This window comes from Dermacentor silvarum, chromosome 1, assembly GCF_013339745.2.
Source record: "Dermacentor silvarum isolate Dsil-2018 chromosome 1, BIME_Dsil_1.4, whole genome shotgun sequence".
NCBI lineage: Eukaryota > Metazoa > Arthropoda > Arachnida > Ixodida > Ixodidae > Dermacentor > Dermacentor silvarum.
The window spans coordinates 120,855,546-120,871,327 of NC_051154.1; the positions used below are offsets into that span (position 1 = coordinate 120,855,546).

The 15,782-nt window shown below is 44.4% G+C and overlaps 1 protein-coding gene across 1 annotated transcript in view; it reads right to left on the reverse strand.

Annotated features, from left to right (window-relative positions):
• The window catches only part of LOC119435939 (golgin subfamily A member 2), a 198,592-nt gene that overhangs the window by 66,024 nt on the left and 116,786 nt on the right, over nt 1–15,782 (reverse strand). Inside the window, exon 15 of the mRNA XM_037702641.2 lies at nt 7,699–7,812. Coding sequence (XP_037558569.1) covers nt 7,699–7,812 — 114 coding nt within the window. The remainder of the gene's footprint in view (nt 1–7,698; nt 7,813–15,782) is intronic.

Consider the following 15,782-nt stretch of genomic DNA (forward strand, 5'->3'; position numbering starts at 1 on the left):
TCACAAACTTGACCCACCATAAGTACCACTGGTTCCTGCAGTGCCCAATAAATCTCCCTCCACGTGCAACCTCCGCATTACGCGTGAATTGCACGAGTAATGCGCAACCTCGCGTTGCACGCGAGGTTGCGGGTTCGGCTCCCGCCGGCGACAAGTTATCTTTTTGTCCACTTTCCATTTCCCTTTTCTTCATTATTTTCTACATTCCAATTTCAACTACACTTAATTTCCCCGCTGCTTTCCTTGGCTTCGTTGTCTGTTGGCTTTATGTGGTTATAGCATGGAGTTTGCGATATGAGGTGTGTCGGTGACAGTAGCTTCATATAGCATTACCCCACTAATACTAGACCAGCAATTTCCATTGTGGGGATGCGCGACTCTTGCGCGTCCCCTGCTGTTGTTTTCTCCGCATAGCTCACATCTCCTGTAGTTCGGCTTCTCCGCGTGGCTAAGCGCCGAAGGCGGTCGTAGTGGTTGCAGCGCGTTGCAAGAGATGGCGCGAGCATCGCGATGCTAATGCCACCGAACGGCGGGGTGACTTGGGAGAAAAAGGTCGAAAGCGCTTCCTCTTCGGGTTGGGATCGGTGAGCAATGCGGACGTCCCGCGCGTGCTCCGATCTACGCTTCGCGAGACTGTCTCGCGAGGCTAAGAGCAGGACACCAGTATGGACGAACACGGATCATTCGAACGCGCCACCGTTCGCGTGATCGTACACGTGAACGACTAGGCGATGGTGTCAGAGCATGGGGCGAACATATTCGCTCGCTATCCCGTCACGGTGAGTCGGACTTCCTTGATTTGTCGCGCACCCATGTGAATGTTCTTCGAGTAGTAATTCGGGAGTAGTGTATGAAAGGTGCAATAAATGCCCTTTTGATTGCTTGCACTACTGTGTTGCCGTTCGTTTGTCCCAAGAGCATCCGTGAGACCCCACATCTAGGACACCGGTATGGACGAACACGGATCGTTCCAACGCGCCACCGTTCGCGTGACCGTACACGTGAACGACTAGGCGATGGTGTCACAGCATGGGGCGAACATATTCGCTCGCTGTCGGGTCGCGGTGAGTCGGACTTCCTTGATTTGTCGCGCCCATGTGAATGTTCTATTGGTAGTAATTCGGCTAGTGTGCATTGATGTATGAAAGGCGCAATAAATGCCCTTGTGATTGTTTACACTACTGTGTCGTTCCTTTGTCCCAAGAGCACATGTGAGACCCCACACCATGTATCAAGGTCTGATCACTGCAGACAGTGGCGTAACCAGATATTTATTTCGGGGGGGGGGGGGGGGGGAAGGGAGGGGGGTCTCCATCGACAACTGCTATTTCTCCCCCTCTTACACCTCTCTCTCTCTCTTATATATATATATATATATATATATATATATATATATATATATATATATACATGGAGGTTATACACCAGGCAAAGAGAAACTCCTAGCCTTCCCTGGACAAGACTGCCTTAATGTTTTTGCATTGGAGAAAAACACTTTGCTTAACTTCTGAGAAAAGTTTTTCATTACTAAGGCGTGCAGCCACTTTGAATCAAATTATGCCATTATCCCTATACTAATTTTTAAAATGATGATATTAAAAATCAGGAAAATTGCATTTACGAATTGATGCATTTATACAATGCATGTCGATGGCCTAGCTGGTACATGACTTGGACAAACGAACAGCGCTAAAAACGGGGCCAAACAAAAAGAAGACAGCACACAATCGCGTGTCTTCTTGTTTGCAAGCCAGACTGGTTGCAGCCCAGGTAACAATCAAGATAACCATTGTTTTCCAGCCAGATCTTGTAGTGAGTGATACGGCCACGGCTACGCACGGAAGAGGAAGGCCACTATTTTGCGAGTCACCTATCACTCAATCGCACTTGCGGCATTACGGGCATGCTATATTATTCTAGATTTAAAAATACAAGAACAAAGCTTTGTGCTGGAACAAGTTTCACTCACTTTCGGTGACCTGCTGTCCAACTTGTTTCAAGAGACGTTTGGAAGTAACTTGTGGTCATGTTATTGTAGTCATCACGCGACGCATACTGTTATTTGATCACACTCGGTAATTGATGAGGCAGACAGTCCAAAGCAAGGCTGCTTCTTGTTTAGAAGCTCTTGTGAAAATTACGGCATCCGTAGTTCGCAATAAAATAAGGGCCAGTAGCTCCGAGAGATTTGAAAGTGTCGTGTCTCCTGGAAAATTGGTGAGACGTTAGGACGGGCTCTCCGCAGCAAGCAGCACGTGTTACGACTGGGTAGGTGTCTCAGCTAGGCAACTGGCCATGGCCGTCTGGTGTTCAGCGATCGGGCAGTGACGAGACGCTCTCCCTATGTCCTTAACTATCCGCCAACTTCGTTCACGACGCCTTTTAATCACGACCCCCTCCTCCACGTATCCATCACCCAACCTTTAAAATTCTTTTCCGTCAATCACTGGATCGTTGAACGGCGCGGAAGCCTCTAACATTCCTATAGTTCTGTTTCTGCATGGACTTTGAGGCCATTTACCTATCTACCCTCCGGCCTGTTTGTTGTGGCGGTTTTTTAGCTTCCTTGGCCCAGCATCCCCATCCATGATATATTTTGCCATGTGGAAATCCACATTCTGTAGGTATTTCTTGCTTGTCCCATTTTTTGCCCTGTTTTCATTCTTAGCAGCGTATACAAACTAGCCTAAGAGCCCTTCTCAAATTTATTAACATAACGAAACTCGGAGACAAGGGAAAGAAAACGAAAAAGAAATGGGTTGGGGGGTGCTTATTATGTGTTTCCTAGACAAGCGAATTGCAATATTTTAGGAATGCTTTTCTTCTGTGCAGCGTTGTCGATGATGCGGCCAAGTACCAGAAATGAGAAGCTCTTCGATGACACAAAGGCCAGGTGGGGAGCAACAATGCCCCCAAGTTTTATGCATGCACTCGTCCCATTTTTATCTGCGTGTGTAATTTTTTGCGCTGACCCTTGCTCAACAGTTATGGATAACATGATCCGGAATGAGGTACAGGCACGCCACGAGTGGGGTCGCAATGTTCGGTTCATAGGAGAGTGGATCGCCCCCATGACAACCCCCCCACTTGCAAAGCCACTGGGCCTCGCCTTGCTTTCACATTCAAGCTTTCGCTATTGTCCATGTCGCTCTTTAGGAGACCACCTCCTGAAACTTTCTGTTCCATGGAAAAGAGTGGTAGGAGGGAGGGGGTTCACCAGAAAATTTCGGGGGAGGGTTTTGACCCCTCCCCCCCAGCTATGCCAATGGCTGCAGATCTGCATGAACAACACAGTACAAAGTGCAAAACGTTTTCACGAACATGGTTGAGGTCGCAGTCAGACATGAAAACTGTGACATCAAGCTTTTTTAAACCTTTCAAGCACTAAAAAGAACCACTGAGTTGGAGCGCAGCAAGCTCACTCTTGTTTATGTTCTCTCTGTTTAAGTGGCTCACTGAAATAGCCCGCCCCCTGCAGTGAACACCCGAAAACAGGAAATGCATGCTCAACCTTCACTCTAGGAAGGGCTTGCTGGCAATGCATGGTTGCAACTCAAGTGTGCTCTCTCTTGGAGATTCTGGCTGAGGGAATCTCAACATTTATTTATTTACTTCAGGAGTACTGCCGACCTATCATATTTGGCCTTAGGCAGGAGTGGGTCATAACACAAAAACAAATTTGTAAAGAAAGAGAAACAATTCTAGAAGCGCAACAGGAAGATTTGCCGTAGCAAGTCTACAAAGCAGGTACTAGGGAGGACATGATTCATCCACAACTACATGAAACTGAAACACTAGAAACTCGAACACTAGAAATTATACAATTCAATAGCCTTAAGCGTTCACACACAAAAACAGGGCCGAATAACGGCAACAGACATCTCTTGAAAAACATTTCTACAACGAGTGACATACCATAATCAGCGCAAGATAAACTTGCAAAACATTACGCCTTGCGAACACCGAATGATGCACATGACGCCAAGCAATTATTTTTAGCACACTAAAAACGTACATAAATAGAAGTGTAGTGCACGCGCGTGCGTTAAACGAGGCCGGATAGGGGGAGGGAGTATGTACGACGAAGTAAGCTCAAGTGGATTGTTGACGCAGCTTTGCCATGAACGACTCAACAGTAGTGCAGTTTACTATATCAGCAGAAAGAGCATTTCATTCAGTAACGGTGCATGGAAAAAAAGGAATTTTTAAAAGCTCGTGTCTTGCAAGAATACTCCCTCAGTTTCTTTGGATGCTCGGATGGCGTGGATCGACGATTAAAGGATTCTATGTACCTGTCCTTATTTATGCGCAGCTTGCCATGATAAAGTAAAAACATGTATTTTAAGCGATCATGCTGTCTTCTTGTCTGCAATGTATCCAGGTTAGTGTTATTTAGAAGTGCAGTGGGGGATGTAAAGGAGCTGTAGCGATTATAAACAAATCTAATTGCTTTCCTTTGAATCATTTCAAGCTTTTTAATGTTTTCTTGGCTATGCGGATCCCAAACCACGGAAGAGTACTCGAGGATTGGACGGATAAAGTTTTGTACGCAATTAGTTTTAATTTTGGGGTGGATTTGTGCAGGGACCTTCTCAGAAATCCTAATTTCTGCATAGCTTTCCTTTTGATATAAGCAACATGCTCGTTCCACCTAAAATCAGCGCTAAGTATAACGCCCAAATACTTGTAAGTATCAACGAAAGATAGTTTTTGGCTATTGATAGAATAATCGTATTTTAAGGGAAACCATTTACGCGTCATGCTCATAGCCACCGTCTTCTTTTCATTGACCTTCATTCGCCAGACTTCACACCAAGAAGATATTTTGATTAAAGCTGTGTTTAAAAGAGCCTGGTCGTGTGGACTGCATATTTCCTGATAAAGGATGCAGTCATCTGCAAATAACTTAATAGTAACCGGAATATCAAGGGTGATGTCATTTATGAAAATTAAAAAGAACAGTGGCCCAAGCACTGAACCTTGAGGGATTCCTGACTTCACCGGTCGTGAATCGGAGCACACGCTGTCGATAGTGACAGTTTGATTTCGATACGAGAGGTAGGCCTTGATCCATGAAATTAAGGTATCATTTTTCAGTATAGGTTTGAGTTTTGCCAGAAATTTGGGATGGGACACACGATCAAACGCTTTTTCAAAGTCTAGGAATATCATGTCAATTTGACCTTGTTTATCTATAATAGCTGCAATATCGTGAATAGTTTCCAGTAGTTGTGTGATAGTTGAGAGTCCTTTATGAAATCCGTGTTGTCGGTCATTGATTAGATTATGTTCTTCGAGAAAAAGTGACAGGTGCTTCAATATGATGTGTTCTAAAACTTTTGCGCATGAGCACAGCAGGGAAATCGGTCTGTAGGAAGAAATGAGGGTAGTATTTGATGTTTTAGGTAGAGGAATAATTTTTGCAAATTTCCAATCGCTGGGAAGCTCGTGCTGAAAAAATGATCTCTGAAAAATAATGCACAAAAACTTAGAACACCATTCAGCATACCTCACAAGAAATGTGTTAGGTATGTCATCTATACCAGGCGACTTTTTTGGATCGATATTAAGTAACAGCGAAAAGATTCCTTCCTCAGATATCGAGATATCCCTTATTGGTGGAATATCATGAGCTGTTTGGGGGCATGACCTTCTACCATAATCATTGGTAAACACTGAACGAAAGAATGCATTAAATGATTCCACAATTACTTCTTTTTTCGTAACAATAGCACCATTTATACACATATTAAGGAAGCACTTCTTTCTAGGAGAAAAGTGCCGCCAGAATTTCGCTGGGGACGAAAGTAAGAAGTTCTCTAAAGTAACGTTATAATAATAATCTTTTGCTTTTTTTTATACTGTCTTTCAACTCTTTGCGCACGACACTGAGTTTATGCATGCACGACGGGGATGGGTTCTGATGATGTTGTTTTCTTAACTTTTTCGCTTTTCTTCCCAAGTGAACCATTGGCATAGTAATCCACGGGCGAACATTTCTTATTATCTTTACTTTTGTTGGTACAAAGTCCTGAACGCATTGCAGTACAAGGTTCTTGAAAAAACACCAAAGGGCGTCAACAGTACAAGTGCTAGACTCGGAAAGCGTGGTAAATCGAGAAAAATGTAAGTCAAGTCTGTCTAGTATTTCTACGTCATTGGCACGTGAGAAGACCGAGACCACTCGCTCTTCCCGCTTTGTTTTGGTCACTTCGTTCAGTTCACGCCGATGCACACCAATTAGTGGTCTGATATTCCCGCAACCACATCAATACCCGACACACGACGTAACATGCCACTGTTAACGAAAAACAGATCCAGGGTTGAGGCAGTAGTGTTTTGGATACGGGTGGGTAGCATAACCAGTTGGGTTAAATCATGATAAAGGATTAAATCAACTAAGCGTTTAGCTGCATTTGTAGACGGTACAGGGAAATCCGTATCCCATGTGACTGAAGGGACATTGAAGTCACCGCCAAGTATTATGTTGCTGGAGTAGCCACAGACGGCGCAAAGAAATTCATTACGCTTATCAAAGAATGTTTCATCTGTGCCTGGGGGGGGCAGTAAAAACCGCCGACTATGAACTTCAAACCACCTGAGTCTACCCTCACGATAACACATTCGAGATCCAGTATATCGGCCAATCTTTCAACTTTTAAGGTTTCCTTAAAAAATATTGCTACTCCGCCACCTCGAGATCTCCTGTCATTGCGGTAGACCCGGTATCCCTGGGGCATGATTTCATTGTCGCCAATCTCTGTGTGAAGCCAGGTTTCAGTAATTATCAATAGATGAGGCTGATAAGTTAATGACACTGTCTAAGCGATCACTTTTTCTTAGAATGCTACGAGCATTAATATTCAAGCATCGGAGTGCTTGCCATTGTTATCGTTTCATTTATTAGGAATTACTCTGGTAGCTGGTGTGTGCGCACCGGCCATTTCACGCTGAACTTCATCTAATGTTAATAATCGATTGTCAATCTTAATTTTATCATGTACGAGCTTTACCTTTGTACCACATTTCCTAATTTCTGAGGTACTGTTCCAGAGTAGTTTCCTCACGTGCCTAGTGGTTGCAGAAAAATCCTCGGATATAGAGATTCCCTTCCCTTTCAATTAGTAGCAATTTTTTAGGACGTTAACTTTTTCCCTATGATCATAGAACTTCACAATCACTGGTCGCCCTTTACCGCGCTGCCTTCGCTCCAGACTATGAATTTGGGTTGCCTTGAAGTGCTCATGGCACAAGAACTAAGCGAGTCATGCCAGTTGACTTTAAAATAAATGTCAATGCGCATTTGTTTAAAGTTCAGGAGGAAAGTTTGCTAGGTTAACCAGCACAGTCCTCATAATAAGTTCCCGGGTCGCCACATGCATGATTAGGACTGACTCTGAGCTATGCGGGAAGACTCGTGTTGATTACCCAGCCCTCCAACGCTCTAATGGGTTAGATGTACACGTCTCCACTCTACGGAGCATTAAAATGCTAAGAGAATCACATGAGCCCAACTGCATGGCCCAGCAGTAGTTCAGGTGACATGTGAAGTGGAGTGAGAACATTTGAGAAGGACAGCACATTCAGATGACATATGTACAATGTCACAACATTCTTTTCTTCCAATCCTGGGAAAAATTATTTAATTCTGTTGGATTTTTGCTGGACACAACAATCACTGTTGAGTAGTCCTCTCACCTGGTCCCGTAACTCACGCAGCTCCTCTTCTTGCTGCCCTAAACGTTCTCCAAGCTCTTTGGTAACATGCTGTTCTTTCTGAAGCTGTTCAGTTAGCTCAAGCTTATCATTGCTCTAGGAAAGAAAAAAAAAAGCGACATGTTCATTACACTGACAACAAAAATCTCCTCATGAAACATACACAGAGCAAATATTTATACCGAATAAAATACCCAAACACTTTATGTTTAGTTTCCTATCGACAACGAAATGGCACATCAGCTAAAGAACATTTTCAATCATGTTACATTCAGACAGCAAAAGAAAAATGGTAAAGTAGTTAACCCTTTATATATGAAACTTGACCAGAATCACAAGAACATCAATAAATTCAATACACAAGATATGTGTTCAAAGGCATGTGATGCTCAGCCAACAAGCCACTTCGTCGACGACGATTACGTGACCAGTCCGGCTGTGCTGAAAAGCCTTAGCATGCCGCTCAAAAGGCAACGCCTAAAGCCTGACGCTGTGCCATCGCTTTTCTCACGAAATGCAAGGCAGAAATGATCAGCGGCGCGTTTGAAAAGAGGACGCGAAAAGATGTGGGTACTGTTTTCATTCACTTGCAGCCTTCTTGAGCAGTGCGAGGGCGAGGCTGTGGCGAGATGCCCGAGGCTGGGCACGAAGGCAGTAATGTCTTTAAGAATGTCGGCAAAGCATAGTAAAACAATACCCTCGTCCCGTTTATCCAGCATTTCTGTTTCAGCGAGTTGCATTTATCTGGAGTCCACTGTATAACACAAAAATTTGTATATAATACAGACCAGCATATAATAAGAGGCGAGGTCTGAGGACAGCGGGGGAAAAAAAGTTTCATTTGTGTACAATTTGAGTGAGACAAACTTGTATTCAAACGCTGAACTGCCTCCCGGTGCCACAGTTGCCGGTGTTCTCTGCAGCTAAAATAACCTTCCTCTTTAAGGCACCTTTAAGGCACCCACAATAGTTGTCGACATACCATTGTGATCATTTTAACATCATTTCATTCACTTTGTCACACCATCATCGTCATACCACTGTCATCCCTGCCATCATCGTTATCTCATGGTCATCAAGCAGTTGTAACAACATCGTCATTATACCATGTTTGTCACTCCGGCATTGTCACATTATCGTCGTTATAACATTTTCGCCCCTCTTCACACACATTTGCGTCATCTATACCTTTCACAAATGCTTTGCATGACACAGATAATAATCAAGGATAGTTTCTGCCTGATTTTTTTTTTATTAACTTGCCACTATTGCAGTGCATCTGTGAAGTGTATACCCATGCCTATTATACTCCAATGTACTATCGACCAAAAACGTTTACGGACCACGGGATCTCAGAAAACGCTAAATATCCGAGTAACCCTTAAACGTAGCCAGTAAAACCGTACATCACAATGTTGTTCACATATACCAGTAGAGGCTGGAAATGGGAATACCAGGCTGCGTTTCGAGGCTGCGGAGATATTCAGCTTTTTTTAAGATCAATTGGTCCGTAAACTTTTTTGGTCGATAGTACACACCATCACTTGGCTCCACTCTCACCCATCACTGCGCCTACGCTGTAGTTGGCTCCCTTCACTTCACTCCCTCCTTTGTCCTTCCTTTCTTACATAAAAAGATTTGCTGCTTTCCTGTATGTAACCATAAGCCAGGCAACTAAGCTCTAATGGGACACAGCCATGTTTCCAATCTCGGGTGCACAAAAGACATCACAGTGGGTTCACTTACCAACATGATACAAATGGGCTCCAAGTGCTGGAGCTAACAAAATTATTTTACTGCCCAAAACATGTTTTGGGCAGTAAAACATAAGCATGCATGTGGCAGCTGCAGTCAGTGGGAGTCCAAGGAAAATCAATAAACAACATGCGACTGCCGGCGAACATGGCTGGTAGGAACCTGCTTTGCTTAGCAAGTCTGGACCAATGCCAGACTTTCCAAGCAAGGCAAGTTCCTTTCAATACCAAATTTGCCAAGACTTTCTTTCACTGCCGACATGGTCAACAGTAAAAATTTAAGAGAAAAAGAAAGAAAGAAAGAAAGAAGGAAAGAAAGAAAGAAAGAAAGAAAGAAAGAAATAAAAGAGAAAGAAAAGAAAGAAAAAGAGAGAGCCAAGATGCACTGGGATAGCCTTCAAGGGCCATGCTTGAGAGCCTGTCTTACTTCAACATATGGAAGGCTAAGGCTATCTGAATGCACTTCAGAGAAATTAGGTCCACTAGGGTCCTCACAAGTCTCACAGTTTTCATACTCAAGACCAGTCAAAGTTTACAATAGAGTCCAGATACCATATTTACCTTAATCTAATGTGCACCTTTCTTTCCAAGAAAATGGGTCAGAAAACTGCCTGCACGTCACATTTGGATACGAAATCGAAACCGTGTTCGAGGGATTTGTCAACATAACTGTCAGACAGCGTCATCGCTATCACAAGATGGCGACAGAGCCTGCTTTAATTAAGGTTACTGTGGATTCATTTTGCGTTCGGCTTCGATCTGGAGGGGTCTCGATCAATCATGCTCGAAGATACTATCACTTTCGTGAGAATTCGCGTGACTCGGTACCGGATGCATTGGCGTATACAGCCACCAGCGTTTCTGGCACTCTCGGCTTCATACTTTGACAAGTCCGATGCAGAGTCTCACGAAAGTAATACAGTCGAACCCACTTATAACAATATTCAAGTGCCACGAAAATTCCATTGTTATAACTGATAATTGTTATAACCGGGATGCATGAAAAAAAAAATCAAAATAGGGGGATGGCAGAGCTGTTGTGAGATAACTATAATGGCAGTGAGGCCACTGCCCCTCCCCGCCACCTTCCTCCATGCTGCCAAGTGTGTTTACTCGTTCAACTGTTTAACTTTGCTTCCTGCGCGCTCTGATCGCGTGTAACAAGTCGCGGCTGTTGGCGTTCAAGAATGGCACTGCTATGATAAAACCTCGTTAATTCGGATTTCACAGGCCCGAAAAAATGTTCGAATTAACCGAATATCTAATTATCGAGGGTATCAAGAAACAATAAAATACTTTCCACCTCACCACGTTTTTATTTATTCAATGAATCAACAAAGTCCTGTTTCTGTCACAATCACAAAAGCAGTGCGGAAGCAGCAATTCTCATCTCGTGACTGATTAGCGCACGCAGCGGCAAAGGCCTCGCGACTTCTTTCACAGCGCAACCGCGGTGCGCGTCTTCATCTGAGACATGCTTTTTAACTACCACACGCACGTCCCGATTATTTTTTTTTTCACCCGTGTCACCAGGTCGCCTCCCATCGCGATGTAGATGGTACTCTTCATCCATGACAGTTTTGCACTGAGTAAAAACGAAACGGATGGCGACCTTGCGGTTCTGAAGGCACACGGCCGACGCACGCACAACGCACAGAGTAAAAAAAAGTCATCGCAGTTTCACCTGAAAGGCGAAGCATTAATTGCGATAGCAAACTTGTAGAGAGCTATACGGAGTAATGATAGTAGCTTTATCAGCTGTATAAACTTGGACATGCAGCAGCACCGGCAACACGCAGAACTAATGTCGACGCCATCGGCGTTTTGCCTGCGTTCGCACAAAATGCGTGCGGTGTTGCTGACTGTTGCCGGAGCCTCTGATATAAATAGGCACTTGGTGCCGCAGCTAAAAGTCACCTCCCGTCCCCCCCCCCCCCCCCCCCCCCCCCCACCGCCTTTCGCACGTCGGAAGAAGGCGCGTTTGCTCTACATATATGGTGATTGTAAAGGAGGAAAGAGACGCCTACTTCTGCAGCCCTTAAGGAAGCACGGCGCAGAACGCGCGTTTGTTCTCCGCCGTGGGTTCACTCCCCGTGAAAGAGCGCGTCCCTCGCGCCCTTTCACTCGCACCTACAGCGTTCGGCGGCGCGCGGCGACGATTTCATCTCCATTGACGTCATACGGAACCTCACAGCAACGGCGACAGCGACGACGACGGCAGAAATCTGCTTTGGAGTGTCCATATAATTGCTATCGCAATAAAACGAAACTACCGTTTGCTGCAACTGTGGACGAAACCACTGCTGCTATGCACGCGATCATGGATGGTGACTACTGAGTTATGAAGGCACGCGGCCGATGTGCGTACCGAGTCAAAACGAAACTCCCGTTTGCCGCAACCGCTGCAGATGGAATCGCGGCCGCTATCGAGGCGATCGTGGATGGCGACTACGCAGTCATGAAGGCACGCGGCCAACGTGGTGCAATGCGTGGCAGTAAGCGCAAGAATAAAGGCTTTAAAGGCACAAATAGGCACGTAGCGTTCCAGCGTTGCTGTCATTCCAGTACAATTTTCACTGATGAGTATGGCGATGCGAACTCAGTCGCTTCGATTCGGTGGATGCTAACACCGTTTTAGCTCTATCGTTGCCCATGTGTGGCGCTCCGCCAGTTGGCGCGGTCCTTTCTTGTTTCGGAGGGTGGCGCGGTGTAGAGCTATGGGCGCAGCCCATTCGTGCTCGGAGTGGTGGGGGCGGCGTGTTTCTATTTGCGCCCAAGCCCATTGGTCAACCACTGGTGCCGCCATGCGCCGCTCACGCGTACTGCGTTTCTAGGTGGTTTCTTTTGCCGAGGGCGCATGAATGCAAGTGTGTGCTGTACGGCCTAGTGGTTACGACGCTCGCTTCCGGACCAGGCGTATGCGGGTTCGAATCTCTCTTTGCGTAGAAACTTTTTTTTTCTTGGTATCGCGCTTTTATTATTTTTTTCCTCTATGTTTGGCAGCACGGTTGGTTGAACCCCGGGGCCGCGGCGGAAACCACGGTGCCAGGCGCCGACGCGAAGCGGCGGTCGTTGGGGTGTTGCTACGCTGCGCTCCGCAACACCCCAAATAAAATAATACTGCTCCAGTCAGGTAGACCTGTCCCTACCTGATAGTGACATTATATTTGGATCATCAAAACAGTGATGCGTTTATGTAGGAATGGGATCGATCCCTTAGCAGCAGCCACAGTCGTGCCTAGTCACCACCAGCCCAGCGTGTTCTCAGTTCCAACGGCAGCGGCTAGAAACATGGTACGCGCAAGCGGCGCATGGCGGTGCCAGTGGTCAAGCACTGGGCTTGGGCGCAACTAGAAATACGCGGAAGGGCGACGGGAGAGAGGTGCGCGAGGCTGGCGATGCGGAGAAGGATGGAAAACGGCGCACGGCGGCGTGCAACGGCTCGAATTTCTTTTTTTCTTTTCAAAGAGTTCGTATTCCATTCCATTTCGGCACGGACACCCAGTAGCCAGACTTCATTGTCATAACCTATAATGCGGCATGGGGGCATTATAGTAAGCGGGTTATTTCACCATAGAAAACATAACATACAAAAATTGACGGTGCAGCAGCTTCTCATTGTTATAACTGATATATTGTTAAAACTGCTATCGTTATAAGTGGGTTCGAGTGTAGTAGTATCTCTAAATGTAGTCGCTCGTGAATACCACCCATATGCATCGTATATCTGGCCAATAAAGTGCAAATGTTGAAAATGACGCACCGCTTTCATTATGAAAGGCCATTATAAAAAAAAAATATTGCTCTTCTGTGAAGGTAAACTCTGCACACCTCGGTTTTTCTGATTGCGAATGTGGGGCACATGCTAGATTTTTCTTTTATAAATTGGCAGCATGTTACACTTAGGTGCACTTTTATTTTCTTACTTTACACCCACGAAAATTGGGTGCATGTTAGATTCAGGGACGCCTTAGAATCGGGTAATACGGTATCTATTTACATTTACAAAATACATTAAGACTGCCTTCTCTACAAAATGCCTCAAAGATGCCTCCAGGTGTAGCATCCAAAAAGTAAACCTTTCAAGCTAGTTAAGTCTTGTGCTTATCTGTACAAACCTGTAAGCCAGCATCAAGAAAGTCACCGTGAATGTAAAAATAAAGACCTCATCTTAGCGTTCAAGGAGCTAAATGTAGTTGTGTAGTTGGTGTTAAGCAAGCTGAAGGAAGTTTGAAAAATATGTGCTTTGTTCTGTGGCAAATGGAGCCTTACCATGCTGGGTAGCATCTAAGTGTTTCATGTATAGGTATGCTAGTCTTTTTGATGACATAAAATCCCATGCCAAATCACGAAGAGCACTTATGTAAGTGCCTGTGATGATGCAAGGCCATATTACCATTGTTTCCTAACCATTACTCATATATTTTATTATGTACACTTGATTTTTTTTATAAAACAGAATGTTTTATTCATTTCAGTTGTTCTATGCAATTAGGTGTATCTACTGAAACTTGGCCACAGTGTGGCACTGTGGTGCCTCAATGATAATGATGCCAGCCCACCATGTTTGTGGCTGTGCATGCAATTCTGTTGCAGCTGTTAGCACCACTTTCCAGCATAGTTTCTGCTGTATAACCCTGCATACAACTCACTCAGCGTCACTGCAAAGTATGCGACTTGGCAATTATGTCCTTGTCTGGTGCTGAGTGTAGCATGTATAGCACCAACATTGGGAAGTGCAGTGATGCAGAACCCAAACTGCTGCCAAATGAGTACTATTCACAAGCAATGGTCACAAGAATCCAAGCAGCGACTGAGATTTAGTTCACATGGGATGTGTTTTGTGAGATGAGACCATAGCTGTATTTTATAACAATTCACTTCATTTTCCATTCTCTTCATCCTTCATCATTGCCTCAAATATCTCTGCTATAGCCAGTATTAGCAACTTCGCATGACAGATGGTAAGACAAGTAGAATGAAATGAACTGTTACAAAATAGACTCCAGGTGAAAATGTAAAAATTCTTGGAGGCTTATACCTAGTTATCTTACTAGCACAGCCTCTCGAGCCAGAGAGACTAAAATTTCTTGACAATGTTAACATTGTTGTTATATCAAATTGGCAATTTGACAAGCACCCAATGTCGCTAGTGGCTTTCCTAGCAGTCTAAAAAACCGAACAATCAATAGAGCAACAAACAGCAACCAATTAAAAAAATAATTAAAATCCAGGGGTTTTACACGCCATAATCGCAATATGATTATGAGGCACACCATAGTGGGGAACTCCAGATTAATTTTGACCACCTAGTGTTCTTTACCATGCACCCAAAGCACGGTACAAGGGTGTTTTTGCATTTCGCCCAGATCGAAATGCGGATAGCAATCAATGGATAGCCAAGCTTCATTGCCATTGTTTCCAGTCTGCATCACCCAATCACCAGCAAAGTTTTGACATGTAGTTCAAGCTTTTACACCAGTAGGAAACAATGCTGGTAGAATGCCATATTCCTCATCTTTCCCCCACTGTAGACACCACTGTTAGGCATTTAGGAAGAAGCCACAGCTGCCATGACAACTTTTGCTGAAGCCCATGGTTCACAGTCATTCTCTTTCGAGAGGTGCCTAACACACTTTTTTGTAAAAGCCTGTGTATAATACAGACCTGATACTTGGGAGAGCAAGAATCAGAAAAAAGGTTTAATTGGTATATAACACGGGTGAGGAAAACTAAAAAGAAAGAACTACAATGCGAAGGAAAGACCTAAGTGAGGTCACAACACTTGCACTGAAAGCACTCAGCTAAGACATCTCATACCGCAGTCAGACGGGCCAATTTAGCGAGTTTCAAGCAAGTGCACTTCGCCGTTAGTGTCATTCACAGGCTGTCAGATGGAAAGTTTAAGTGACACTTGGTGTGGAGTGCACCTGCCAGCCAGAGTGTTCAACAAACTCAATTCACTGCACTGAAGTGTGTAGCCTCGATGGCAGTGCTATCAAAATAAATAAATAAATAAATGCTCACTGCAGGGTTGGCACTAATTCTAACACCACTTTTTTGTGATTTAAATGTTATGAGCATTTTTGTGACATTAGTGAAGCCAAAACAAGCTTGAGACATTCATTTTCGACACTCTCCAAATTGTCCAACATGGAGTCCGCCCTTTTGACCCTATGGATTTTGGATATGTTCTTTGCTTGCACAGGCTTGAAACGAATAGACATGTTAATGAGATTAAAGTAGTATTTCTATTTTTGAGTGCAAAGGTTCTTGTAAACAAGAACTTTTTTTTTGTAATAATATAGTAAC